The 26,326-nt window shown below is 42.5% G+C and overlaps 1 protein-coding gene across 2 annotated transcripts in view; it reads left to right on the forward strand.

Moving 5' to 3' along the window:
- Nucleotides 1-26,326, forward strand: part of MAPK1 (mitogen-activated protein kinase 1) — a 96,935-nt gene that overhangs the window by 61,903 nt on the left and 8,706 nt on the right. For both annotated transcript variants that reach the window (XM_046641136.1, XM_046641137.1), the window contains exons 4-8: nt 5,301-5,417; nt 10,935-11,049; nt 11,355-11,486; nt 22,525-22,634; nt 24,994-25,119. In XM_046641136.1, coding sequence (XP_046497092.1) covers nt 5,301-5,417; nt 10,935-11,049; nt 11,355-11,486; nt 22,525-22,634; nt 24,994-25,110 — 591 coding nt within the window. In that variant the 3' untranslated portion in view covers nt 25,111-25,119. The remainder of the gene's footprint in view (nt 1-5,300; nt 5,418-10,934; nt 11,050-11,354; nt 11,487-22,524; nt 22,635-24,993; nt 25,120-26,326) is intronic.

The raw sequence follows: 26,326 nt of genomic DNA on the forward strand, positions 1-26,326 counted from the left end.
CCTTACTGACGTCTTGTTATTTAGGTCCTTTGGAATTTTCAAATAGGCATTTATGCCATTTCTTGCTTTTCCCATTGACTTCTGTGTTACTAAACTGTTTCCTACTCTTGAGCCCTCAGGGTATCAGTTTGACCTTTAACTTTTGACTCTGGTACTAGTCAAGGCCAACAGCGATAAGCTTTTCTTTTTCATTTTAACTTCCATAAACGTGCTTTGCACTGTATCTGAAACCCTGAGACCCAGGAGACATAGACCTCTTGGGACCCTTCTGGGACTCACTCTTGTAGACTTCTTTATTTCCCAGGGCCACAGAAACACAAGGGTGATAAACCTATTTGGAGATCTGCTAGCGTATTTTTAGTGGATCTGCCAGGGGAATATGATCTCTAGCAGTCTGTAGTCCTCACTGTTTGCTAGACTGAGCCCACAGAAATCCCAGCAGGAGTCCCAGAATGCTAGGATCCCATGGCTTGTGATTCTGGGTCTGCCTGGAAAAGAGGATCTGGAAGATAGGAGAAACCTGTCTTTGGGGCTTCCTTTGTTTTATGAAAATTTGAATTCACACAACTCAAAAAGTAGCCAGGTAGGAGTGCCCCAGGTCGTTTTATGTTTCTTGTACCATATCGTGGTGGTTTGTCTTCCTTTGTATGGAATTGTAACGAATATTATTGCTTTTTTTTTTTTTTTTGTAGCCTTGGCAGTTTTTTGGTTAATGCCACGTAAGTTTTGTTAAGTCTTCAGTGTTGTATTGTTAAGGGAACTCTTTTAAAAAATCATATGGGCTTTCCATTGATGACCATGAATGGAACTGTGAAATCTTTAGCCGTCTAAACCCCATATCTCCCTCTTTAGTTTTAAAATTGTAACCAAGATTTTTGAGAAGCTGCTGGTTCTATGCCCTAATCTAGGTGTAGGGGGTACAAATAATAAAACATGGTCTCTCGTACACCAACGCGGTATTCTCAAAATTGGTAACCAAAAGGAAAGAACTAAACCTTTTTCCTGTCTTTCCAGTAGGATCTGTGCATCAGGATAAACAAATAGCTCCAGTCAATGAACAACAGCTCTTCTTTAAAAAGAATGCCAGCTAATAAATGCAAGAGGAATAATGAAATTAGAAAAATCACCATTTTGCAACCTGCAATGAAATAATTGATTTGTGCAATATAATTCATGCATCCTCTGCTCACCCTGTTCAGACTCCAGTCCCCTGTGTGGGCTGCCGCTGCTTCCCCATGTAACCCCTTCTTCACCTCACACCTAGACTATGTCCCCATCTGGAGCCCCCTTAACTCCGCTTGGATGCTGCATACCCCACTGGGCTGCTGTGGTCCCCGCCCCACCCCAGGGACCCTTCGGTCACGTGACTGGATTTCCTGGAGGGAAAGGATGAGGAAGAGCAACTGCATGGTTACATTTAGTTTTAAGGAAATAGATGTAGTGCAGCATTCAACGTGAATAGGTTAAGTTGTCTTTCTTGGTGAAGGAATGCTACTAATGCCAATTTTTAATTTTTCCTTCTTTAATGGTGCCACTTTGAACAATCTAATTTTATTAACATTATTCATTGTTAATGTAAGATATTAACCTCGGTAACTCTGTACCCTGATTTTTATTTTTAAGAGATTATCAGCAATTCAGATGTTGTAAAAATGGTCAATGCTAGAGTCTCTGTCAATTAATCCACCCCAGTAACTGTTCTACTTCCTACAAACATTTAAAGTAAGGGATTTATTCACCAAATTTTGAGTGCCCGCTATGTATAGGACACTTAGGAATAAAAAGTAAGTCAAGTGTTGCCTTTTTCTAAGGACTTAGGTTCTAGCTGGGAAGATGGGCACGTGCCCAGCCAACTCTCATGGATCTCGTTGTATACTTATATATAATATACATCTAACAGAGTATTAGAAGAGTTCAGAAAAGTGAGCAGTTGATTCTCGGGGGGTATTGATTCCTGGGAAACTTCTCAGAAGAGGTGCCTTTCAAGCTGGGTATTTAGGGTAAGGGAATGGCATGGATAGGGCGCTCAGTTGACAGGGCATTGTGGAGTGAGGGAAGCAGTGTAGTCTGGAGTACAGAGGGGCAGATGTAGGACAGAGATGATGGTGGGAAAGATGAGATCAGGAAGGTAGTTTGGTGGCAATATGTGAATGATCTTGAGAGTCATGCTTAAAGAATTTGGGCTTCGTTCAGTAGGCAGAACAGATTGGTTAAAAGATTTTTGAGATTTTAACTTATATTTTAGAAACATTTAGGCAAGAATTTAGAGGATGAATTAGATTGCAGGCAGATAAAGCTAGTCTCCCTAATTCCAGACAAGCTAAATTGAGTCTGAACTAAGGCAGTGGCAGTTGAGTTATAGAAGAAGTAGCCAATTCAAGAGCCACTTTGGGAGGTTTCAGCTACAGTGCCAGCTCTGTCCCTCACATGTGCCCAACTAGTTTCTTTAGGGCGTTGCTCTGGCTTTCCCCAGGTCTTTACATGGCTGACATCTTTTCAGCATTCCAGTATCACTTCAGATGGGTCCTCCTCAGAGAGTGCCTATCCCATTATAAGCACTGTGTCCAGTACCACTGTATTAGTTGCTTCTTGCTGTATAACAAGCACCTGAGAATGTAGTGGCCTGAAACAACCAATAATCGTATATTTGCTCAGTTTCTATGGGTCAGGAATTCAGTCTAGGTGCAGCAGTGATGGCTGATCTCTTCTCCAGAGTCTGGACCTTGGCTAGAAGATGCGAAGATTGGGGCTGGAATCATCCCTCATGTCCCTGGCAATTGATGCTGGCTGTCACCTGGAACACCCATGTGTCGTCCATGTGGCCTGGACTTCCTCACAATGTGGGCAGAGGGTTTCAAGTACCCCAGAAGAGAGAGAGCCAGGTGGAAGCCATATTGCATTTCAGGATATAGCCTCAGAAGTCACAGAGCATCACTTCCACTGCATTCTTTTGATTCAGGCAGTTACAGAGATTTGCCCAGATTCAAGAAGAAGAGAGAGAGGCCCTGCTCTCTTGTTACAAGTTCAGCCAGAGCTTGTAAGAAGAGCATGGAGGATGGGTTATATTGGTGTCACCCTCTATAGAAAATACAGTCTGCTACAACTGTGCTTAAGGTTATTCATACCCCTTCTCCCTGTCTTTATAGTATTTGTGAATGTAATCAAGCCCCTAAAATACAGCTTCCATTTCTTTTTCCATGTTCCCAGAGGAGCATGGAGACATCAGCCTTAATACTTGACTTCATTGATGTGTAAATTTCTTATATTCTGGGTTTTTTAATCTATCTGGGATTTGTTTTCTGATTCAACTGACCCCTGAGAGCTATGTGTCAAGTCTGGACCCCCTCCAGTCTGTGGCACCAGGCATAGAGCACGGTGAAGGATCTATGGTCACAGTCTGGGACTTGGGCTGGTTTTGCTCTGCCAATAAGATGCAGTATTTCTTCTCTGCACAATTCTTTGGTTGAACTTGAATCAGAAGACGAAGTGTTTAGCCCTGAAAAAAGAGAAAGCGTGAGTCACAGATAAGTTGAAAAGTTCAAGCCACACAGAATTGAAATGGTTTGGTGGTAGTCCAGCATAGCAGGTGATGGCTCTGAATAGCTTAGAGGACCCGCCTTCAGGTGTAAGAAGAAGTCAATCATTCATTGCTGCTTTGAGTTGGAAATCATGCCAAATGGGACTTGCAGGCACAAGGACTGGAAAGTACTTCCTGCTAGTGAACTTCCAGGCACAGGTACTGGGAAGCCTTCCTGTAGTTTGCTTCACAGGAATTGGCAGAAAAGGCTCTCAAGAAACGAATAGGGTGCAGGTACATTGAAAGCCTCAAGATCAGTCAAGCTGAAGTTAGAACTTACTGTGATCCCACTTAAAAGCTTGTGGCCATACATCAGCCAGATCCTCTGACAAGCCCCTGAGTGTTGGGGATGTAATGGCAACACAAGCCAGCTTTGAAAGGTGAGGCCGGTGCTTATGGTGAAGATAATGTCACCGGAGACAGTACAGTGGCTGGCGTTCTCTGTCAGAGCTGTGGAGTAGGACCCAGGACTTCCTCACAACGCAACTCTGTTAGAGTCCGCACAGAAAATGGCCTTTGAAGAGTAACTGGAGAGGCAGATCTGCTGTTTGCTCCTTTTGAAGGTATAGTGATAGTATATGAAAATTAGGCAACGGATATGGAGCTCTCTTGAATGCTACAGTTAAAGCCAGCTGCCGGGCCTGTGGCATCAGAGGTGCTATATGGTGCTGCCAGTGTCCAAGGCGAGAAGAAGACATTTGTGAGATGGGTGGGAACTTTCTGAATCTTTCTGAATTATTGAGAGACTCAACTATGGGGAATCTAAGCAGAGATTGATGTCCATTTAACTCTTAGGTGTGAATATCTCTTAGGTGTGTCCCTCCTTTTTTGTCTCCATTTTTATGGCCTGAGCTCAGCCCCTTATCATTTCTTAGCTGAATTAAAACAGTAAACTTCCAACCTAGTCTCTGTCTTCCAGGCAGCCTTCTACTAGCCTCTGGCCTGTCATTGTAACATGTCTCTCTCTCTTGGTTAGTTCCCAGGGACCAAGGAATTAAAATATCCTGCAGTTGTATGGGACTAAACATACTACAGTTAGATTTCTATGTGTGGGAGTATGGAGTAGCACCAAAGGATTGGATGGCCAGATGATGAAAGGCCAGCCAGGTACTTTTGTGGGTCAAGGGAAATTAGAAGCTGGATATTTTTTTTAAAAAATCCATCTTCAGTATATGAAACATCTTTTAAAGCTTTGAGTGGATTTGTTTACATAGAAGGAGAGAAAAGTGGGAAGACTCTTTGGAAGTACATACAATTCATGGAACAGATGGAAGCATAGCAGGAAGTGAAGTCTGAGAAGTAGAAGGCAAGTGCAGGCCGAGGAACTGACCCTAGCAGTGGTGATCCTGGGAGCAGCAGGAGGAGGAGGAGGAAGCTAGAGAAAAGACCCTGGGCAATTTTTAGTGACTTTATTGTTATGCAAAGCAGTTTTGTCCAGTGACCTAACGGAGATTGCTGTTGGATAAGCAAATAATGAAAAGTGGGGATGCCTCTTAAAATGTGTCTTCTTAAAGACTGCTCCAGCCTGTTCACTGACACGTGGATTGTCGTTCCTGCCTTTCAGGTTATTGTGAGGATTAAACAAGAATGAGTATGTAGAATTCCCAGCAAAGTGCCACATTTACTATCATCATTACTGCTGTTGTGTTTTTTGTTTTTATGATGTTTTGACATTAAATTGGGTAGAATCTCTAAGAAGCTGTCCCATTTTTTTCTCTCTTAGATCTGTGACTTTGGCTTGGCCCGTGTTGCAGATCCGGACCATGATCACACAGGGTTCCTGACGGAGTATGTAGCCACGCGTTGGTACAGGGCTCCAGAAATTATGTTGAATTCCAAGGTAAGGACCAAGTTTGCATAAAAAGAAAACCAGAAAGCAAAAGAACTTTGGACACGTGTTACAGTAAGCCTCCCTCTCAGTAAGCCTGTTTCCACGTGTGTTGAGGCTTGCCTTTCTGGCCAGAACCAAGGTACTGTCTTAATCTCCTGTTCAGCATTAACTCCTGGGCCCTGGGTTTTGGCCTCTGCACCTCAACTGGAGTAATGCTGATGTGTTGTAGAGTTGGAGGGCATGCCTCCCTGCTCACTGTTAAAATAAATGGTCTTTGTCCCACCCCTTGCACAGCTCCCTTGAGGTCCTGCCTATGGCACCTTTCATAGTTGCTGCTGCCACTGCCAGGTGCAGGCTGGGTTTGTAGGAGTTTTTCCAATAGTGTATATTTCTGTGAACGTGGACCAGGGCTGTTCTGTAAAGGTTACGTTTATTTGATAATGAAGGATGTCTCTTAAGCAGAATTATAATATAATTTGAAGAAAACATAGATGTGGAAAGAATGGGAACTGCTATGGATTCTTTCAAAATTACTTGGCAGTCCTTCCAAATGACACATTTTCCTCGCATCTCAGAGTACCTGTGGAGAGTGCATCCAGGTGGCAGGCGAACTCTTCCAACAGGGTCTGTATCTTGGTCATAAGAAATCATTGAATAAATTTATAAAAGCAAGAAAAAGTGAAGTAGGACATCTTTGTGAGGTTTATGAGCCAAGTGGCAAGCATGGAGGGCTGTGATGGAGATCAAGATTCAGTATTTTTAATATATCATTTGCAAATAGTAGATGAACAGGGTGTCACATTTTAGGAGTTAAGTGGGCCTGCCATACTTCCAAATCTAATATCTCAAGATTATATGAGATTTTTAAACTTAATTCCATCTACCATAATGTAACGTTAAGATATGTGAAGAAAAGCAATAAAAGTAGATTTTGGACCTCGTGTCTCAGATATAGGAGCCAGAAATTATCCTGAGAGACTTGACAGGAATGAAAGGAACAGGTCTAATTAGCCCATAGGCTGCATTCTCTTCCTTCATCCTTGACATGTAGAAGGGCTTAGGATGAACATTAGATTGCTTTTGTGAGGAAATGGTATTTGTTTAAAGCAGTTAGTTATTCTTGACATCATAGATTTGTCGAGTTTAGTTATAAAAGTAAAATTCCATTAAAACAAATTCCATTGTAAAGAAGAATTTGGTGTAACAGATGTTTCAAAGAAAAAGATGCTGTGTTGATTCTTTTAGAATTCTGTACGACAAATGATCCCACACAGCAGGTTCTTGGGACTGGCCATGTGACCGCCATTCCAAACAAGAAGCAATCGATGCACGTATGCAGTGCCTGTGCTGGTTGTAAAAGAGAGCTGTCAGTGTGCTTTTTATCCTGGAGGCCTCATGGTCTTGCAGCCTCCATCCCAACTTGAGATGCCTCCACTGTCTTAACTTGTCAGTCCCCCTGCAGGGGGACATAGCAAGGGAGGGTGGCCTCTGTTTTCTGTGAGGTGCCCAATGCCCCCTTCTCCTTGGAGAATTAACTGTAGTGAAAACTGAATGTGAGTTCTTTTTTATTCGCAGCATCTCTAGCCTGAGAGTGTTACTTCTAGCTTCTATTCATTCTTTTCTTTTTATTAGTTTAGAAGATTTTCAAACCCAGAGAAGAAGTGAGAGTACAGTGAACACCCATTTACCCTTTACCTCACCGGCTGTTAACATCTTACCCTTCCCTCTCTGTCTCTGTCTCTGCCTACCTCCCTCTCTCTCTTTTTTCTCTTCTCTTTGTTCAAATCCTCTCACACTTCACCAACGTAAGCTAACACTGTACTCCTAGACCCTGTAGGGCATACAAACACCAAAGGAGGGTGTTCTTTCCCTACAGCCACAGTGCCCTTAGCACACCTAAGACAGTCAGCATTGATTCAGTGACATCCCCCAGGTTCCCCCCACCAAAAAGTTTTTTCTAGCTGTTTTTATTTTGTTTTCAGTCCGTGATCTAATCAAGTTTCACACGTGGTGTTCGGTCTAGAATAGTTCTCCCGCCCTTCCTGTCTTCTTCATGATGCTGAATACTTTCCAGAGTACAAATGAATTGTTTTGCAGAATGGTTCACATTCTGAATTCTTCACGCTGGTTCCTCATGATTAGATTTAGGTCACACCTTTCTAGCCCAATCCGCACAGGTTCTTGGGAACCATAGATGTGGCTCTCCTGTTTCCCAGCAGCTGTTCCCTCAGGGGCTTACCCTTTGATGACCCTTGCCTCTTCACATAGTTATTGTATTGGGGTTTGCAAAATGCTGACTTTTTGAATCTGTTGTTCCTTTTACATTTATTAGCTGGCATTCTTCTGTGAAGGAGAGCTTTTCCTTTTTTCTCTATTTTTCTGTCCTCCTTTGTTTTTAAAACACTATTATGGACTTGTGGATATTTTTTTTAATGTGCTGTCTATTGTCTGCTTTTTTTTTTTTCCCATACTCATGTTGTCCCCAGTCTTGGCAAGCTAGACCACTCTGTGTGTGTGTGTTTGTAACATTTCACTTTGATAGAATTGTCAACTTCAGAAACGTTGCAAGAAAAGTGTATGGCAGTGGTTCTCAAACATTCTAGCCTCCAGACCCCTTCAGTCTCTTAAAAATGATTAAAGACCCCAAGCAAGTTTTATGTGATTGTATCTGTCAATATGTACTATATAAATTAAAACTGAAACTTAAAAAAGAAGTATTGATTTTTAAATAGCAGTCAACCTACTATGTGTTAACATGTTAGATGTTTTTCATTTAAAAAAATGGTTATTTTATATGACAAAAGCATTTCAGTGAGAAGAGTGATGGTGGTTTCGTTTTTGCAAATCTCTAACATCTGGCTTAATAGAGTACTGCTGGATTCTCATCTGCTTTTGCACTAGTAAATATGTTGTTTTGGTTTAAGTTAATGAAGAAAAGTCTTCACACAAATACACAGTTGGGGAAGGACTCTGTTAGTAGTCTTTTCAGCTACTTGTGGCTGTTTTTCTTTAGTACTACACCAAAACTCAACAAAATGAAAAGTTAATTGCAATGTGGAATCTGAAATCCTACCAGTGAACTTCCTATACTATTTTATTAAAATCCATTGGTCTCCCTTACACTCACACTCATGCAAGATTTTGTCATAGTAAGCCTTTGGAAAATACTGGTTCACTGGGTTATGCAGATCTTCCAGATATTATCACACTTCATGTACCATATCATCACGTGTCATGCACCCTCTGGGAATATCTCCTGTACACTGAGAGAATGAGTGAAAAGGAAAACAGCATCTTAGTAGCAGTGTAAAGTAGTGTCACCTCACACATCCTTAGAGGGAAGCCGTACGGGGCTCTGACCACCTTGGAGAGCTCCTGGACAGTGCTCCTCTATACCCTTCACCTCAGATTCAGACTCACCAATTCTTATCCTTTGTTCTGCTTGCTTTATCATTCTCTCTATATACATGTGTTTATTTTTTTTCCTCTGAGTCATTTGAGATTATGTTGTAGATGTGCCCCTTTACCCCTAAGCATTTCAGTGCATATTCCCTTAGAATAGTGATTCTTAACGTTTCCCCAAGGACATTTGGCAGTGTTTGGAGACATTTTTGGTTGTCACAACTGGGAAGGTTGTAACAACTGGGAGGAGAACCCTGTGTACCAACATCAAGTGGTTAGAGGTCAGAGATGCTGCTAAACATCCTGCAATGCACAGGACAGTCCCTCATCAGACTTATCCAGCCAAAAATTTCAGTAGTGCCAAGATTAAGACACCCTGCCTTAGAAGAAGAATGTTCTCTAACATGACCATAGTGTAGTAATCAAAAGTAGGAATTTAACACTGATCCAATATCTAATGCACAGTTTATATTCAAATTTTGGATATTGTCCCATTGATAACCTTTATAGCTTTTCTCTTCCCAGTCTAGGCTCACGCGTTGTTTCTTTAGTCTCCTTTAATCTGAATAGTTTCTCAGCCTTTCTTGACCTTGACATTTTTAAAGGATGCAGGTCAACTGTCTTATAGAATGCCCCTCAGTTTTGTGTTATGCATTTTGGCATGAACACCACAGAAACAATATTTTATTCTCAGTGCATCGGATCAGGAGGCACATCTTGTTTATGTCAGTGGCACTGGAGTTCATGTTGATCTTTTGGTTACGATGGTGCCCTCCAGGTCTCTACCATAATTACGGTGATAATTATGGTTAATTATAGTAATAATAATAATTATGTTAATAATAGGAATTTGTGAGGAAATACTTTGACTACTTAAGTTACATCTTCATCAAACTTCACCTGCTAGTTTTATCATCCATTGATGATTTTATAACTCTACCATTCCTTCTGTATTTTAGTTCTCTCCATTTATTAATTCATGGTTATTTTATTCAGTGGCTTACAATTCATATCTACGATTCTGTGTTTTGATGCTCAAGTGTTCCAGATTTTCCAGTGGGAACCGCTGTTGCCATGTCCCCACCGCACTTTCTTTTTGCCTCTAGATGCTCCAGGCTTACCCTAAAGGACTTTCTCTGTCCCACACTTGGAGCAGCCATTTCTCCAGGGAGCCCTCATTCCTTTTAGTTAGTTATTTTTTGTGTGTTTTAAATGTTCCTCTTTATTTAGTATTGGCCCAAAGCAAAAGTTGTTTTGGGTTACAAGAATTTTAGAAAGAATTATTTTGAAATTCAACCCTATTTTACCATAGCTATAGATCTGATCATTAATTATTTGATTTTCCAAAAAAATATTTACTATATTTACCTAAACTTTAATATTTGGCTGAATTTGCCCTTTTAATAATCTCCGCATTTCTTCTTCCATTTATCAATACACCTAGCATTTTCCATAAAAGTCAACTTAAGCTCCTTGGGGAAACATCTTTTTTGCATTGTTCTATGATTTAGACAGATAATTCTTCCATGTCTTTTCACAGAATTCCTTTAAAATAAAAATTATGTCTGAAAAATGACTGAGCAAAAGAAGATAAGGAGTAGGGATTGGTAAAATATGATGGAGCCAGCACACAGGTTTTTTTTTTTTGCAGAGATCAAGGGTTTTCAACCTGACTTTTTAAAAACGATTTGCAAAATGGACAAAGATATTCCAGAAGTGTGGCAGCAGCCCTTCGGAGTCGATTTCCAAGTTTCCACAATGAATAAATGGGCCACAGATGTTCTAAAGCAATGGGTGTCACTGCTTTCTCCTTTTCCCAGCTTCAGCTTATATGGATTCTTTCTCTCAAATCATTTGAAAAAAGAAACCAAGTGTACTTCAGAAATCCTAATTTAATAAGTTAATCATCTTTAAAGAGATATAATCAAGTAATTTTGCTTCCTCAGCATCGTCTAAGAAAACCAAATTATTGTTTGTTCCTCCATGCTCTCCTCGTTTATTTCTGAATTGTAGATCCAAAGGGGAAACTAAAACTGTCAGCCACATGCCTGTCATGTGAGAGGATCTCGTTGTGTCAGGTGACCCTGGCTTTCATTCTCGGTCTTTCTCCCCTTTCTACTGCAGGGCTATACGAAGTCCATTGATATTTGGTCTGTAGGCTGCATTCTGGCAGAGATGCTCTCCAACAGGCCTATCTTCCCGGGGAAGCATTATCTTGACCAGCTGAACCACATTCTGGGTAAGGTTCCCAAGCACTTAGGGGCCAGATTTACTCAGTTCACCTGCCCACAGTTTACATCGGAGTCCCTTCATTAAATTAAGAAGAGTTCTGGCAACTCTTTAACCTATGATAGATGTGAGTTTTTAATCTTCCTTGATTTATAACATTAAGGGCCCTAGTAAAAACTTGTAAATAAGAAGGATAAGCATTGGGAGGTGGTGAGAAGACATTAATTATCAGTGTCCATTCTGCACCACAGCTGATGGTGTGTGGTCAGTATACCTTGGTCTTGATAATTAACAGCTAATTATTTTATCTAATAGGTATTCTTGGATCCCCATCACAGGAAGACCTGAATTGTATAATAAATTTAAAAGCTAGAAACTATTTGCTTTCTCTTCCACACAAAAATAAGGTGCCATGGAACAGGCTGTTCCCAAATGCTGACTCCAAAGGTAAATATTATTTCATTGATTATTTTTCTTAGGTTTAGCTTTTTGTTTGTTTAATTTGTTAAATCCTTAGGTCACTAACCTGAAAAGTTAGCCTATGCCTTATTTAGTGCTCACTCTTTATTGTTTTCTTCCCTTTTTATTTAGGAGCAGGGGCAGTAGGATAAGGGAATCTGGGGGTGACTGTCTAGTTTTCTGTCTTTTATAAAAGTTTCTTTGCTGCTTGTTAACTTGAGTTAAGTTCACATTTTTAGGATCCGAAATTCTGGGGGCCTGCAAAACAAATCACACCTTTTTCCATCTTGTCATTTGATCATTTTTATAGTTGTTTATTGAAGAATAATTTTTAAGAGAGTAAAGTTCACCCTTTTCAGTTGTGCAAGTCTTTGAATTTTAACAAATGTATGCAGTCATGTAACTACCACCATAATCAAGATACAGAGGGTTTCCATTGTCCCCAAAAGTTGCTTTATGCCCCTTTGTCCTCACTTCCCTTCCCTAGTCCCTAGCAATCTCTGATGTCATTTCTGTCTATGTAGTTTTTCCTTTTCCAGAAAGTCACAGAAGGCAATTACGCAATGTGTAGCCTTTTCTGTTTGGATTCTTCCACTCAGCATAATGCATTTGAGATTTATCTGTGTTGTTGCTTCTATCAGTCTCTTCAACAAATGGTCCAGGAACAATTAGACTGTCATATGCGAAAAAAACTGAAAATGGAACATAGACCTAAATATATATAGACCAAAACTGTTAAACTTTGAGGAGAAAACCAGAGAGAATCTTCATGAGCCTAGGTTAGGTGGAGATTTCTTAGATAAAACACCAGGAGTGTGATTCATAAAGGAAACAGTGATGAATTAGATTTTATTCTTTGATATTTTTTAAAAGTTGTTTGTTAGATAATTGTATTATCCTTTATTCCCATTAAACATATATCTGTTGAATATATTAGGTAGCTATTTCTTAAAACTTTATACTGTTTATAAAACTGAGGTAGGCAGAATAATGACCCCACCCCCAAAAATGTCCACGTTCTAACCCCCAGAATCTGTGACTATGTTGGGTTACATGGCAAAGTGGAGTTACGATTGCTCCTCGGCTGACGTGAAGACAGGTGGATTATCCTGGATCGTCTCAGTGGGCCCGGTATAGTCCCAAGGGTCCTCAAAAGTGGATGAGGGAATCAGAATAGGAAACCAGAGAGGGGAGAGCAGCTTGCCGGCACCTTGGTGCTTGTTATTCTAAGACTTTCTCTGTCTCTGTATGTATGCATATCACTACCTAAGATTTACTTTATAAAAACAATTCTTAATAAAAGTTAACATACTTTTGGTAAAAATTCAAAAATCATAGAAATATTCAACTAAGAAGATGCAATTCTGGGGTGCTGACCCCGTGGTCGAGTGGTTATGTTCGTGCGCTCCGCTTTGGTGGCCTGGGGTTCGCTGGTTTGGGTCCTCGGTGCAGACCTAGACACTGCTCATCAGGCCATGCTGTGGTGGTGTCCCACATAGAAGAACTCGAATGACCTGCAACTAGGATATACAACTGTGTGCTGGGGCTTTGAGGAGGGGGAAAAAAGAAAGGAGGAAGATAGGCAACAGATATTATCTCAGGGCTAATCTTCTTCACCAAAAAAAAGAGTCTTTTTTTTTTTTTTTTTTTTAAAAAAAGAAGGTGAAATTCTTTTATAGTTATTCCCTGAAGGTCACTGTGGCTAGAATTGTGTTTTAAATATCTTTCCATGTTAGCACATAGATCTGGCTTATCTTTAATGATTTTATATTTTCATCCAGAAGATTTTATGTGTGTGTGTGTGTGTGTGTGCATGTATTATTTTTAACTTTAAATCTGTCTACTTAGATGTTGAATTTGTTTTATGTATTCATCTGAGTCAAGGTTCAGAAACACTTGGTGGTTTAAAATTGACTTTCTATTGGATATAGAAGGAACTGTCTTTTAAAATCTCTGATATGAAGAGAGTCTGCTATCATGGGAGACAGTTTAGAAGTATAGAAAGAATAGGTAAGAGATTAATAAATACTGTTAATTACCAGGATCCCAAAGTACATTTTGCTTTACCAGTACCAAAGCATACACATCTCTTACCTATTTAGTTATAATTATATAGTGTATTCTAATTGCAGGATTTTTAAAAATTAGAACTTACCATACATTGCACATATTACTGATTAGATTGGCTTGTATACTATATCATCCCAAGCATATTACTGATTACATTGGCTTGTATACTATAGTGTCCCAAGCATATTACCTAAGTCTGGGATCCTGAGTTGACTTTTTGAGAGGTGTGTATATAACAAAACTGCGTAAATAAGACTTTATGATAAGCAGACCTCCCAGGCTCCCCTCCTGTTTTCCTCACTCTTTTTATAGTTAGTTGTGATTTATATCAAATTATCTGAGGCTTTTTTTAGCTTATTTTCCTTAGGTTAAGGTCGTAAAATTTTGAGATTGGTTCATTCAGATAATAATTAACACCACTAAAATCCAGAAAGTTCATTTTTGAAATGTAGGCATTGGATGAATAAAATAAAGAAGCAGGGAAAGACTATAAATAGAATAAAGAAAGTAGAGAACTGGGAGTTGGTGCTGGGGTGAGCAGTACAGCGTCATGTGTTAGGAGCACAGTCTTGGCAGCCAGACCCCCTGGATTCGATCCACAGCCCAGCCACTTACTAGCTGTGTGAACTTTGGACAAACTGCTTAACCTTTCTGAGCCTCAGTTTTCCTATTTATGAAATAGGGTTGGTAATGGTACCTGCATCACAGGGTTGTGTGAATGTCCTGACCTCTGGCATTTGTAGGTCTAGATTCTGAGATCTCAAGACTGAAACTTTTTCGTTTGTATCTTGTGGACATCTTTTCGTATCTGTAGTTATAAAGAATGTTCCCTTGTAGGCATGACCCATGGTGTCTTTAACCACTCTCCTATTGGACATGGAAGTTCACATCAGTTATCTATTGCTGCATAACAAACCCCTGCACAACTCGGGACCTGAAAAAGACCACCGCATATTTGTTCATAATTCCATTGGGCTGGACACAGCTGGGTGGTCTGCTCGGCCTGCCTCAAGTTGCATGGTCTAAGGTGGCCTCACCACATCTTGCACTTGATTCTCTTCCATGCACTTGCCTCTCATCCTTCAGTGGACCAGACTGGGCTGCTTCTTATGATGGCAGAAATTCCAAAAAATCAAGAGCAGAAACTGCAAGGGCTGGGAACAGCAGACACTTCTGCCATAGTCTGTTGGCCAGAGTAGATCACAAGGTCAGCCCAGGTTCAAGGGGCAGAGAAGTAAATCCACCCACTGATGGGAGGAGCTGTAAAGAATCTGTGGCCATATTTAATCTGCCACCAGGTTGTTTCTGTTTTGTTACCATAACATACATCAATTCTTTTATTTAATAAACAGATCTGAGAGTCTGTTCTGTGCTATCATGGGTTCTAAGGCCCTGGACATAAAGCAGTAGTAAGACAGATTACCTGCCTGCAGGGAGCTAATAGTCTACATTTGTAAGAAAATAACATAAAGAAATGAATGGATGACTTCAAGGAGCTCACGAGATTAAAACTTTCTATCTGAAGCACTCTTACTTTTAAGTCTGGTTCAGAATAGTTCACAGAAAAGGAAATGTAAATGGCTCTTAAATATAGGAAAAGGCACTCACTTTTATTCATTATATGAGATATGAACATTAAAAGGTCAGTAATTCCATTTTTTCCCGCACTCCTCATGGTGACAAAGCATTAGAAAGTTTGATAACCCACCGTGTGGCCTGGGCTGTGGGCAAACGGATGTTCTTGGAGACAGCTGGTGGAGTGTAAATTGGTTGGGTCTCCCTAGAGGGCAGTTTGGTGATTTTGTCACATATCTTTTGTTCCAGCAGTTCTGGGTATTGAACTTTTGGGTCTGCCAACCAAATGGGGGAGAAGTGGCATTTTAATTTGTTTTTCTTGAGTGAGATTGAATATTTTTTTACATGTTTGTTGGAAATTTCTGATTGCTGAGTCCTTTGAACCAGTAGTATTGTGGATTTTTTCTTCAAAGGAGTCTAGATTAGGATTCTCTCCAAAATTACTCCAGTGAGGGGGAAGAAATGATTATTATTCAGCAGATGGTACTGGGCTAGTTGAATAACTGTTTGGAAGAAAATCAGCTTAAATCATTACTCACACATATACTCTGAAAGAATTGCTGATTAAATTCTTTTTAAAATAGTTATACTATTAAGGAGCCAGTCTGGTGGAGTAGTGGTTAAGTTCATGCACTCCACTTCAGCAGCCCAGGGTTCACAGGCTCGGATCCTGGGCACCGAGCTACACACTACTCATCAAGCCATGCTGTGGCAGCATCCCACATACAAAATAGAGGAAGATTGGCACAGATATTAGCTCAAACCAGTCTTCCTCAAGCAAAAAGAGGAAGATTGGCAACAGATGTTAGGTAGGGCCAATCTTCCTCACCAAAAAAAAAAAAAAAATTATACTGTTAAAAACTAACTATATTTTGTTGTTAGTGCCATCGAGTGGATTCCAACTCCTAGTGACCCTGTGTACAGCAGAGCAGAACCCTGCCCAGTCTTTCTGTACCATCGTCTCGTCTTCTAGTGCTGTTATCAGACAATGCTCTGTTGCTGTTCGCAGGGTTTTCATGGCCATTTTTTTCAGAAGTGGGTGGCCAGGTCTGTCTTCTTAGTCTGTCTTAGTTTAGAAGCTCTGCTGAAACCTTCCACTGTGGGTGACCCTGCTGGTATTTGAAATACCAGTGGCATAGTTGTCAGCATCACAGCAACATGCAGCCACCACAGTATGACAAGCAAGAGACGGATGGTGTGGTGCCCTGACCAGGAAGCAAACCTGGGCTATGGCAATGTGTGTGCCAAATCTTAACTGCTAGACCAGCAGGGCTGGCCAACAATATTTAGAGTATTCAGTATTTTTCTGATCTCTGCATGGAGACAGACTATGTAAGCTTTAAAAACACAAACCAAAAGGGGTTGACCCAGTGGGTGGTTAAGTTTGCATGCTCTGCTTTGGTGGCCTAGGGTTTGCGGGTTCAGATCCTGGGCGTGGACATACACACTGCTCGTCAAGCCATGCCATGGCGGCAACCCACATACAGAATGGAGGAAGATTGACAACAGGTGTTAACTCAGAGCCAATCTTCTTCACCAAAAAAGAAAAATCCAAGAGAACAAAGGAAATAAAGAAAACAAAGGAAAGATAGTAGATTTGATCACATAAAAGTTTAAAACTTAAAATAGATTAGGCAGATCTGGTATACACAATAGGTATAGAATGTTCTGAATTGAATAACATTTAAGGGATCCTGTCCTAACTGTTATGTTGAAGGCGGCACAGTATAGTCGTCAGGCCATGTGCTCTGGGATCGGCCTCCTGAGTTCGAATGAGCTCCACCATTTTTGGTCTTTGACTTTGGACAAGTTATTCAACCTCTGTTTCACAAGTTCCTCATGTCAAAATTGGAACAAATTGGATTTCCCACCTCATAGGGCAATTGGGGAGGGTTGAGTGAATTATTAGTTATTAATGTTAGACTCAATACTATTAGTGTATAAAGAGAGACAAATCTAAGATCTCAGTAGATAAATAAATGAACAAAGGACAAGAACATACACTTTACAGGAAGAAGGACTGAGATGAGAAGAACTAGGAGGAGCAGCTTGGGGGACAGCAGGAGAGAATTTAGTTGGGGCCATGTTAAACTTGAGGCATCAGTCAGGCATTGGAAGAAACCTAAATGCTAAATATTGATTGAATGGGTAAGTAAACTGACACATCTACTTAAAAAAATATTTTTATAGAGTCACTAAAAGTGATTTTTACAAAGTTTCTATAGCATGGGACAATACCAATGAGCAATATTTACTGGGGAAATGATACAGCATTTATTATGTATAGTATGATCTCAACTATGTAAAAAAAGTTGCATAGAAAAATTCTACAAAATACGTCAAAAGATTCGCACTGGTTACCATTGAATGATGGGGCTACGGCTGCCAGGGGTGAGGGGTCTTGGGTGAGTCCTTCACACAGACTAGAGGGTCACCTGTCTGAGGCCTTCTCAGTGCCGCACAATGAGAACCCCCTGCTGATGGCTCGGGCTTGAAGGACTTCACTGGCTCTCAGAGCCGACGGGTCCAGCAGGGTGTGGATCCTGGGGCACAGGCCTCTCCCACCAGACTCTGGGCTTTTCTGTCCTTCAGCATTGCCTCCCTCTGTGCCATCTTTGTTGTCAGCCTCCTTTCTTGTGGTGACAAGATGGCCACCAGCAGCTCCAGGCTCACACCAACATGTTTCCTGATAGTTTCAGTTCAAGTATGGGGCTGACAGTTCATTGCCTTTTTGTACCCACCCCTGACCAGGCATTGTAGCCAAGGGAACCCAGGTAAATGTGGCCAAGCCAGTGTCACCATTCCCATGACACACCAGGGAGCGTGGGCAAGGCTGAGAGCTCCTCCATAGCAAGCACAGCTCCATGTGATTGGAAGGAAGTAGACACTGGCAGGCAAAACCAACAGGTGACCGTCCGCCTGAAGAAAGACGAGGAATTCTGTTCTTTCTCTCCTGCTTTTGTTTATTTTTTTAAATCAAAAAAGTGCAGTTTATGTAAGAAGTGTGTCTCCATTTCTCAGCTAACCAACTGTTTGAAAAGGTTCCAGACTTTGTTATTGCCTATATACATATATTAGTAATAAATGGGATCATGAGCTATGTATACTCATTTATTACCTACAGAGAGTTGTATTTGTTAATCTGAAGCTTGCATGACAGTTCTAGGCTAAAGAGAGATTTAGGAGTTTTTTAGCAAATGGCATTTGAAATCACGCAAGAGGTTGAGAAGGTAGCAGAATGAGATGTCTAGGAGTTGGAGAACATGAGCCTTCAGTGGGCAATGGAATAGGATCTTGAAGACTATAGAACGAGTGGCCAAGGAAAATAGCTGGCGCAGTATTTCACAGAAGCAGAAGATGGCATTACAAGAAAGCAGACATGCTCCACGGTTTCCATGCAGCACAGAGGCTTCCAGTTAAGCGTCATTGGTGACCACATGAGAGAACTTGAAGCACGGAGTGTGAGTGGGCATTTTGAAATAGAAAGTGGAGACAAGAACCACTAGTCTAGATGAGGGGGAGCTGGTCGTGGTTAGGCCACACATTGGGGAGCATTGACTTTGAATAGGGGGAGGATCCCCTCTCCCACAGTGAGGAAGTGTGTGGATCTGGGTGGAGGGACACCCAGGAAGGTCACTCCTTGGGATCTGTTTTCTCAGTAGTACCCTCAGTGAGATCTGCTGAGAGTAATGAGGGTCGCTCGGCAGGAAGGCCCTGATTCAGGCTGTGCAAATTAAGAACCTTGGAACAGAGGGGCTGACCAGGGATTTTCCGGAGTTGTTGGGGGTCTCAATGAGATTTAAAATCTCGAGATTTTACGGTACAACAGTTCTTGGTAGCGCTCCTTTAGATCTTTGAGGTCCCCCAAGTTCCTTTCAGGTGTCCTCAAGGTTAAGCACCTCAACACAGGACAAGGCGGTGGCAGTGCTGTGCCCTCAGAGCTAAAAACCAGTTCCAACTGCATGTAAAAATGTCCTGATGGAGCAGTAAGAAGTCCTCACATTATTAAATTCTGTCCTTCAGATGTGTCTTTGTAACATTCTGTGTGACAGGATGGGAAGTCCCCATAGAGCATGTCTGCCACATGCCAAGGGCAGTGGTTTACTCAGAGAAGAGCTCTGGTGCAGTTTGAATTGTGAGCTGAATTCGCTGCTTTTTAAAATCGATCCTCATTAGTGTTTAAGAGTAGGATTCATGGGGCCGGCCCCGGGGCCGAGTGGTTAAGTTCGCACGCTCCGCTGCAGGCGGCCCAGTGCTTCATCGATTCGAATCCTGGGTGCGGATGTCGCACCACTCATCAAGCCATGCTGAGGCAGCGTCCCACATGCCACAACTAGAAGGATCCACAACAAAGAATATACAACTATGTACCGGGGGGCTTTGGGGAGAAAAAGGAAAAAAAATCTTTAAAAAAAAGAAAAAAGAGTAGGATTCTGAGATCAGAAAGTTTGAGAAGCATTGTTGTCGTGGCGCAGTTTGCACAGGATGGGTCTTTTCATCTGGCCCTGCTTAGAAATTCAGATTGAGGGTGAAAATGACAGATGGCAGCCTTGATCCCGGATCAGAGTTTTGCTGGGTAGGTGAGATGGACCTGTAGTGGCTCTGCAGAGAGCCAGTCAGATGGCCTGCCCCGGGATCTGGACCAAGATGGGAAGGAAAAAAGCTGATGGGCCAGAAGGGTGGGGTCACGTGGCTACGCATCCACTGAAGTTAAAGAGAAGGTTTGGGATTCTTGGAGGGTGGCACAGAGGGTCAGGGGTTGTGGTCAGTTGTAATCCCAGCCTCGAAGGGGCTTCCAGGCTTTTAGAGGAAATAAAACCTGTATCCAAGGAAGCATACGCACGGCAGCGTGACTCATGCCCCCTGAGTGGTGCCAGCGGATCGCTGTGTGGCGTGGGAGGAAGGAGGCCGGGCACTCTGACTGTGGGATCAGCACCTGCCAGCTGCTTCCCATTTCTCTCCTTTCCCCGTTCTGTAGCTGTGAATAATGCAGAAATAGCACTTGCAGTAAAAGGAAGCTGCAGATCCAGTCACTTTTCAAGTAGCAAAAAAAAACTATCGTCCTTTGAAATTTTTGCCTAGAGGTTTAGGGGCCTAGAATTTAGCCTGAAAGAGCTAAAAGATCTGTTTTGGAAATACTTAAGCTATAAAAAATCCAGTTGCCTTGAAGTGCTTCCCTACTTAATACCAACAAGCTTTAGAGGGGCAAAGTACCCTCCAATGGTTTAGAAATAATGCTGTTAGGATCTGACTGTGGCTAGGCCCTCCTGGAGTTTTCCTGACTCAGATGGTGTCTAATTGGGCAGAAGACCAAATGACTTGTAGTCTCCTCTCAAGAAAGTTCTTGGGGAAATGTCTGTGAGCTCTTTTTGGGGGAGGAGTGGTTGGCAGCAGAAAATGAGGTACATTTTATTACCTGTATTACAGATAGTAAGATACTCATGCACAGCAAGGGATGTGTCACGTGGTCACACATCTACCGGGTGTTCTGTAGGACTTGGATATGAGCTGGAGGTAGCCGAGTTCTTAACCATTGTGTCAACTGTCCTGACCCTTGAGAGAACCTCCTCTGAAACCCAGCCTGTTTGTGGGCCCCTGTGACCTCATGCCACAGCTGCAGGAACGAACCTCTTCAGCTGCCCAGACTGTGCTTCCTTTCAGGCCCAGCATGTCTGGCTTCCTAAGAGCCACCTCTGCTCTACAGAGTTCTCTAGTCTGTGAGGCAAAGTGTCATTGTTCCCTGCTTTCCTCACATACACTTGTTAGTATGTATTGAAAAGAATATAGAGGCAAAAATAAATTAGAAAATATATTATTTGTAGATTTCATTATATGTGCTTTAAAAAAAATAAGCTACTGTTTTTTTACACTTCACTTTACGGACATGAGGCGAGTTCTTCATCATGTGAAATTTCTCATTATGTCCAACATGTGGTTTACCACATTTATTATCTCCTGATTGTCTTGATGGTCCAGAGGGGTGGCACGCACCAAGGAAAGTCACAGTGGGAGCCAGAGCTGAGCGCGCGCACACACACAGCCGCCCTTTCAGTCACCGCAGGCAGGAGGTGCCTCCCCGGCCTCCACCTGCTGTCCAGGTTGACTTTCTGCCAAATAAGCAGTCGCCTCAAGGTGGACTGGCCTGTGCTCTCAAGGGCTGAACACAGTTTTAGTGAGTAAATGACTAAAATGATTTTCCTTTACCATTTTACTGTTAGGGCTTAGAGGTGTGTGCTAATTTGTAGGTGACTGAGGTTGATAACCTAATAAGAAATTATCATTATAAGGAACAAGGCTTCATTAAGTAGATGCCAGTGTTTTTATTTTTGTTTTTGTTTATTTTAGTGTCACCATGCTCTCTAAAAATGTATGTTTTTTATATTGCCTAGTAGTTTTTCAGACTTGTTCCTTGGAGCCCTGAGATTTCTCAGGGGTAGCTCCTTACCTACTCCCTGTCTTAAGGCTCCTCTTAGGATTTAATTTGAAGAAAAGACCTCCTTAAATTGAAAACCACTCTTCTGAGCATCATTAAATAAAAGGAGATATTTTTAAAAGAAGCCCCCTTTGTTCCCTTTACCAGAAGAATAATGTCTTTTCTAGTATGTATTCTTTGTCATTGAAACCTGCTCTTGATACTAAATACAAGAGGTATTTTGTCGCATTTCCCTTAACCCTTGCCCCAGCCGCTATGAAAGCCATGCCCTTTGGCTATGCTCACGGCTTGAGGAGGTGCCTGGACACTAGCTCCGGAGGCCATCAGGGGAAGCTGTTCGTTAGCTGCTCCCTCCGTCTCTTTCTCATCGATCCCACTTGCTTCCTGCTGCTGCACTCTCGACGTGAAAGAAATGTTCAGCTGCTGATTGCTGGCTCGGTCAAGAGAATACTTGAGTTGAGGGCCTTGGAGAAAGATGCCAAGTTTCAGAGTAGGCCAATGCAGGGGAGGAGGAGAAGCGACCGTTTTCTTCTGTGATCTCAGGGACATTCTCCGTATGTTGAAAGATAATTTGACCATTACAGAATGACTTTGGTGTTGGCCTAAGAGAAGTACATACATAAAACCTTTGCTTCTGATACCTGCAGAGCAGAGTCATGATTTAGGAAAAGTCCAGGTTTTACAGGCAAACTTGGGTTTAAATCCTGGTCTTCCACTTTCACCCTTTGGCTGATCACGCCGCCTTTCGGAGTCTGGGTCTGCAATTGTCAGATGGTCGCAGTCTCGAGAAGCTCGGAGGTATGATAGGCACCCAGTGTGCTGGTTCTTCTCCCCATGACGATGATTAGCTGATTTGTTTTATGGGTCAGTTCACTTAAACAGGAAGTGGAAAGTATTTCGGTGACTGTTCTTTGGCTTCTCACCACTGCAAAACCTTTCTCTTTGTAGCTCTCGACTTGCTGGACAAAATGTTGACATTCAACCCTCACAAGAGGATCGAAGTAGAGCAGGCTCTGGCCCACCCATACCTGGAGCAGTACTATGACCCGAGTGACGAGGTAAGAGTCATGCTCCTGGCTGCCTCGGCAGGGGTGTCTGTCAACCAGGAGGGGCCCGGCTGTCCTGCTGGGAGTGTCCTGAGAGGTACACAGTGCCATACCTGGTCCTCTCAACAAGCCCACACCATCAGCCTCAAGGACTTGTGCTGTCGTCACAGCTTGAAACCCCTCCCCCACTCCCCCAAACCCCATCTGTCTGTCTTAGAAAATATCCTCCAGGCCACTTGCAGCAAGGGTGGGGCTGGGGAAATGAATGGATGAAGGGGAACATGGATAAGGAAGGAGTCCAAGGCTGGAGACCATGGTCGTGGTTTGTGGCAGGAAGAGACACCTGAACCAAAGCACCCCCCTGAGGGTGGAGAAGATGTCAACTGTGTGCTTGGGGAGGGCCTCTGCAGAGCAAGGGGGAGAGGTTAGCCTGGACGCTTCCACCGTGGCTTGGTGGCTTCATGTCTGGTGCTCCACCCTGGAGATGGGAACACAAGAGCCTTTGTGTTGAGAGATGATGAGTCCAGAGATGGATGCGGCAGATCTCCAGAGCAGCTGGACATCCAAGTAACCATAGTGCGTGTCACCTTCTCTCCAGGAAAGTCCCTGTGCTTGGCTCTTTGTTTCCTCTGAGGGTTTGGTTTAACTTTATTCAGAGGATAGCAAAGAAAAATGCAATATGAACTAAAGTTTGCATCTTTCTAGTTGAAGCTCATAGGCATAGACAACAGGCCTTGACATTCCAGTTTTAAAAAAGGGAGACGGGGCTGGCCCGGTGGCGCAGCGGTTAAGTTCACACGTTCCACTTTGGCAGCCCAGGGTTCACCAGTTCAGATCCTGGGTGTGGCTGTGGCACCGCTTGGCAAGCCATGCTGTGGCAGGCGTCCCACGTTTAAAGTAGAGGAAGATGGGCACGGATGTTAGCTCAGGCCCAGTCCTCCTCAGCAAAAAGGAGGATTGGCAGCTGATGTAAGCTCAGGGCTGATCTCCCTCAAAAAAAAAATAAAAAAAGGGAGAACCAAGTAGAGTGTGTTAAAATTAGAGGGGAAAATGGAAGAGGAAAGGAAAAACTAACTATAAAGGTGAAAAGCTGATAAATGAAAGAGAAAAGAAAAATCAAAAAGAAGTATTTATCAGCTTCCCTTCCATCTCTGTCCCTTGCCCTCAGAAACAATTGAGGCAGCTTGCAAAGATACCTACAACATAGTAAATAACAGGGAAATAGGGGAGAGTATAAGATTCGGGGCTCTTACTAGTCCTGTGAGCTGGAGATTTCCTGAGTCCCTGTGTCCTAATCACAAGCTGGGGTGCTACCTCAAACCTGACAAGGTTGGGAGGGTTGGAAGGCTGGCATATAGAGGACGCCTGGTGGGATCCCACACATGGAGCTAGCTAGGGAGGGCTAGCTACTTGTTTTTCTCTCTTGGATGTGAATCTGTTTCCCCCTTTTAAGAGGCCAAAGCTTAGTGCAGAGTTTGGGATCCATGTTTCCTTCCCCTAAAGGCCTGATGTGAGGATTCTGTGGATAAGATCTGAGAGTGCCTGGTAACTACTAGGCATCCACTGATTGACAACTGGTATCATCATCAGGTTAGTTCTGTAACATTGCATTAGTTTGGAGGTACTTAAAAACCAAAATATGAATAATATTGGCTAATTTTATTCTTTGGTCGTTGAGTATGTATGGGGGCTCTTTGACATAAATAAGACAGTTTAAACCTGTATTTAAATACGTTATTTATAGAGTGTGTGCTAAAAAATAAAAATGAAAACTTGCAGAAAAATATAAGAAAGATCACTTTGTGGTCTTGTTACACAGTTATTATTAAAATTTTGGAGTATTTCCTTCCCACTCTTAGATTTCTATATCTAAATTTTACAAATAAAATAGGGTTCATTCTGTTTAACACAAACGTGAGTATTTTCCCATGATATGAATCTTCCTTGCAGCTTCATTTTTAATGGCTCCATAATACTTCTTCGTAGAAAGATACTGTAATATATTAAAGTCAAGTGCATTTATTTGAGTATCGTGGGTTTTAATTGTATAAACATACCACCTCCACCCCCACGACAGCAAATTTCTGTTATGTCAACATTCAGTGCCTTAAAACATTTGAAAATTATCCTGGGATTATTGATCAATTCAGAAGAACCCTCAAAATGAATTCACTTGCTCCCCATCCATTCGTTAAGTGCTCAGGAGTGCGGAGCACATGCATGGGTGCTTCCCACAGCTCTTGAGTTCTAGTCGATGCCAGTCCTGGTCAGTAAACTCAGAATCTAAGCCATAGTCATTTTCTGAATCAGTAGGGTGATTGCCTTAACCATAACAACTTTTGTCTGCTAAATGTTGTGTTTTCTCTTATAGCCCATCGCTGAAGCACCATTCAAGTTTGACATGGAATTGGATGATTTGCCCAAGGAAAAGCTCAAAGAACTCATTTTTGAAGAGACTGCTAGATTCCAGCCAGGATACAGATCTTAAGTTTGTCAGGTACTTGGAGCTTTAACCATACAGTCAACCCTAATGAGGGAGAGAGAATATAAACTGTTACTTAAAAGAAGGAGGGATTGCCGTGGGCCTGCATGGAAACTTCATGAGCTTAGGTAGTAAGATGTGGTAAATAATGCAGTGATATTGGCAGATTTAAGAAACAAGTGTTCAAAAAAGGAAACGCAAATCTTGATTTTAGAGAACATATAGAAAGAGGAGGGAGAATAGGGCTTGTTAGAACTCTGTAGAAATGAGCAGTGAAGTAAATTATTATGACCAAGAGCTGAAGCATTTGCTGGGGAAATGCTTTGGACAGGCCGGCCTGGGAGGGGCTGGAGGTGTCCTTCAGCCGGCAGCAGTGTCTTATCCACAGTGCAGACAGGTGACCAAGGGCATGCTGCACCCATATTGGAGCAAGAGTCTCCGCGGGGAGTTCGGGAAGAGCAGTCTACAGTGTGTGCATTTGGGGGCTTCTGTAGGCCAGATCTCTGTTCCTTTCTCTCCTGCCCTGTCTTTTTTACTTTGATATATTGGAGTCCGGAGGCGATGGATTAGGCTGAGGGTTGGCAGCATCTAGGCTCAAAAGCAGAAGCTGCTTGAAGTGTTTTAAACAGAAGGCCTGTGATGAGTCAGAAGGCATCAGAAGGGCTGGAGAGGGGCTGCCCCGTGGCCGAGTGGTTAAGTTGGTGTGCTCCGCTTCTGCAGCCCAGGGATCTGCTGGTTCGGATCCTGGGCGCAGACATGGCACCACTCATCAGGCTATGCTGAGGCGGCGTCCCACAAAGTACAACCACTGGCACTCACAACTAGAATATACAACTTTTACTGGGGGGCTTTGGAGAGAAGGAGGAGGAAAAAAAAGATTGGTAGTAGTCGTTAGCTCAGGTGCCAATCCTTAAAAAAAAATAAAAAAGGAGGTCTAGAGAGCAAAGAGTGGGGAGTAGGGTTACTTGCAGATTAGTAAACGCAGGAAGCTCTTCCCGGTCTCCAGCGAAAGGAGCAAAAGGCAAAGTGCTGTTAGCCGGGGTCCTCAGTCACCATGCAAGGGAGGGCACTGGGCACCTGTTGTAGCTGCAGCTGTCAGAGCATGATGACGGCACTGAGGAGGGTTAGGGTTAGGAGCCCACACTGCCAGTGGTGTGGGGGATCTCGGGAGCCTGAAGCCACTGTCACCATTGAGCAGTGGTTCTAAAACCCAGGAGTCCCC

Source organism: Equus quagga, chromosome 15 (genome assembly GCF_021613505.1).
Source record: "Equus quagga isolate Etosha38 chromosome 15, UCLA_HA_Equagga_1.0, whole genome shotgun sequence".
In the NCBI taxonomy this organism is placed as follows: Eukaryota; Metazoa; Chordata; class Mammalia; order Perissodactyla; family Equidae; genus Equus; species Equus quagga.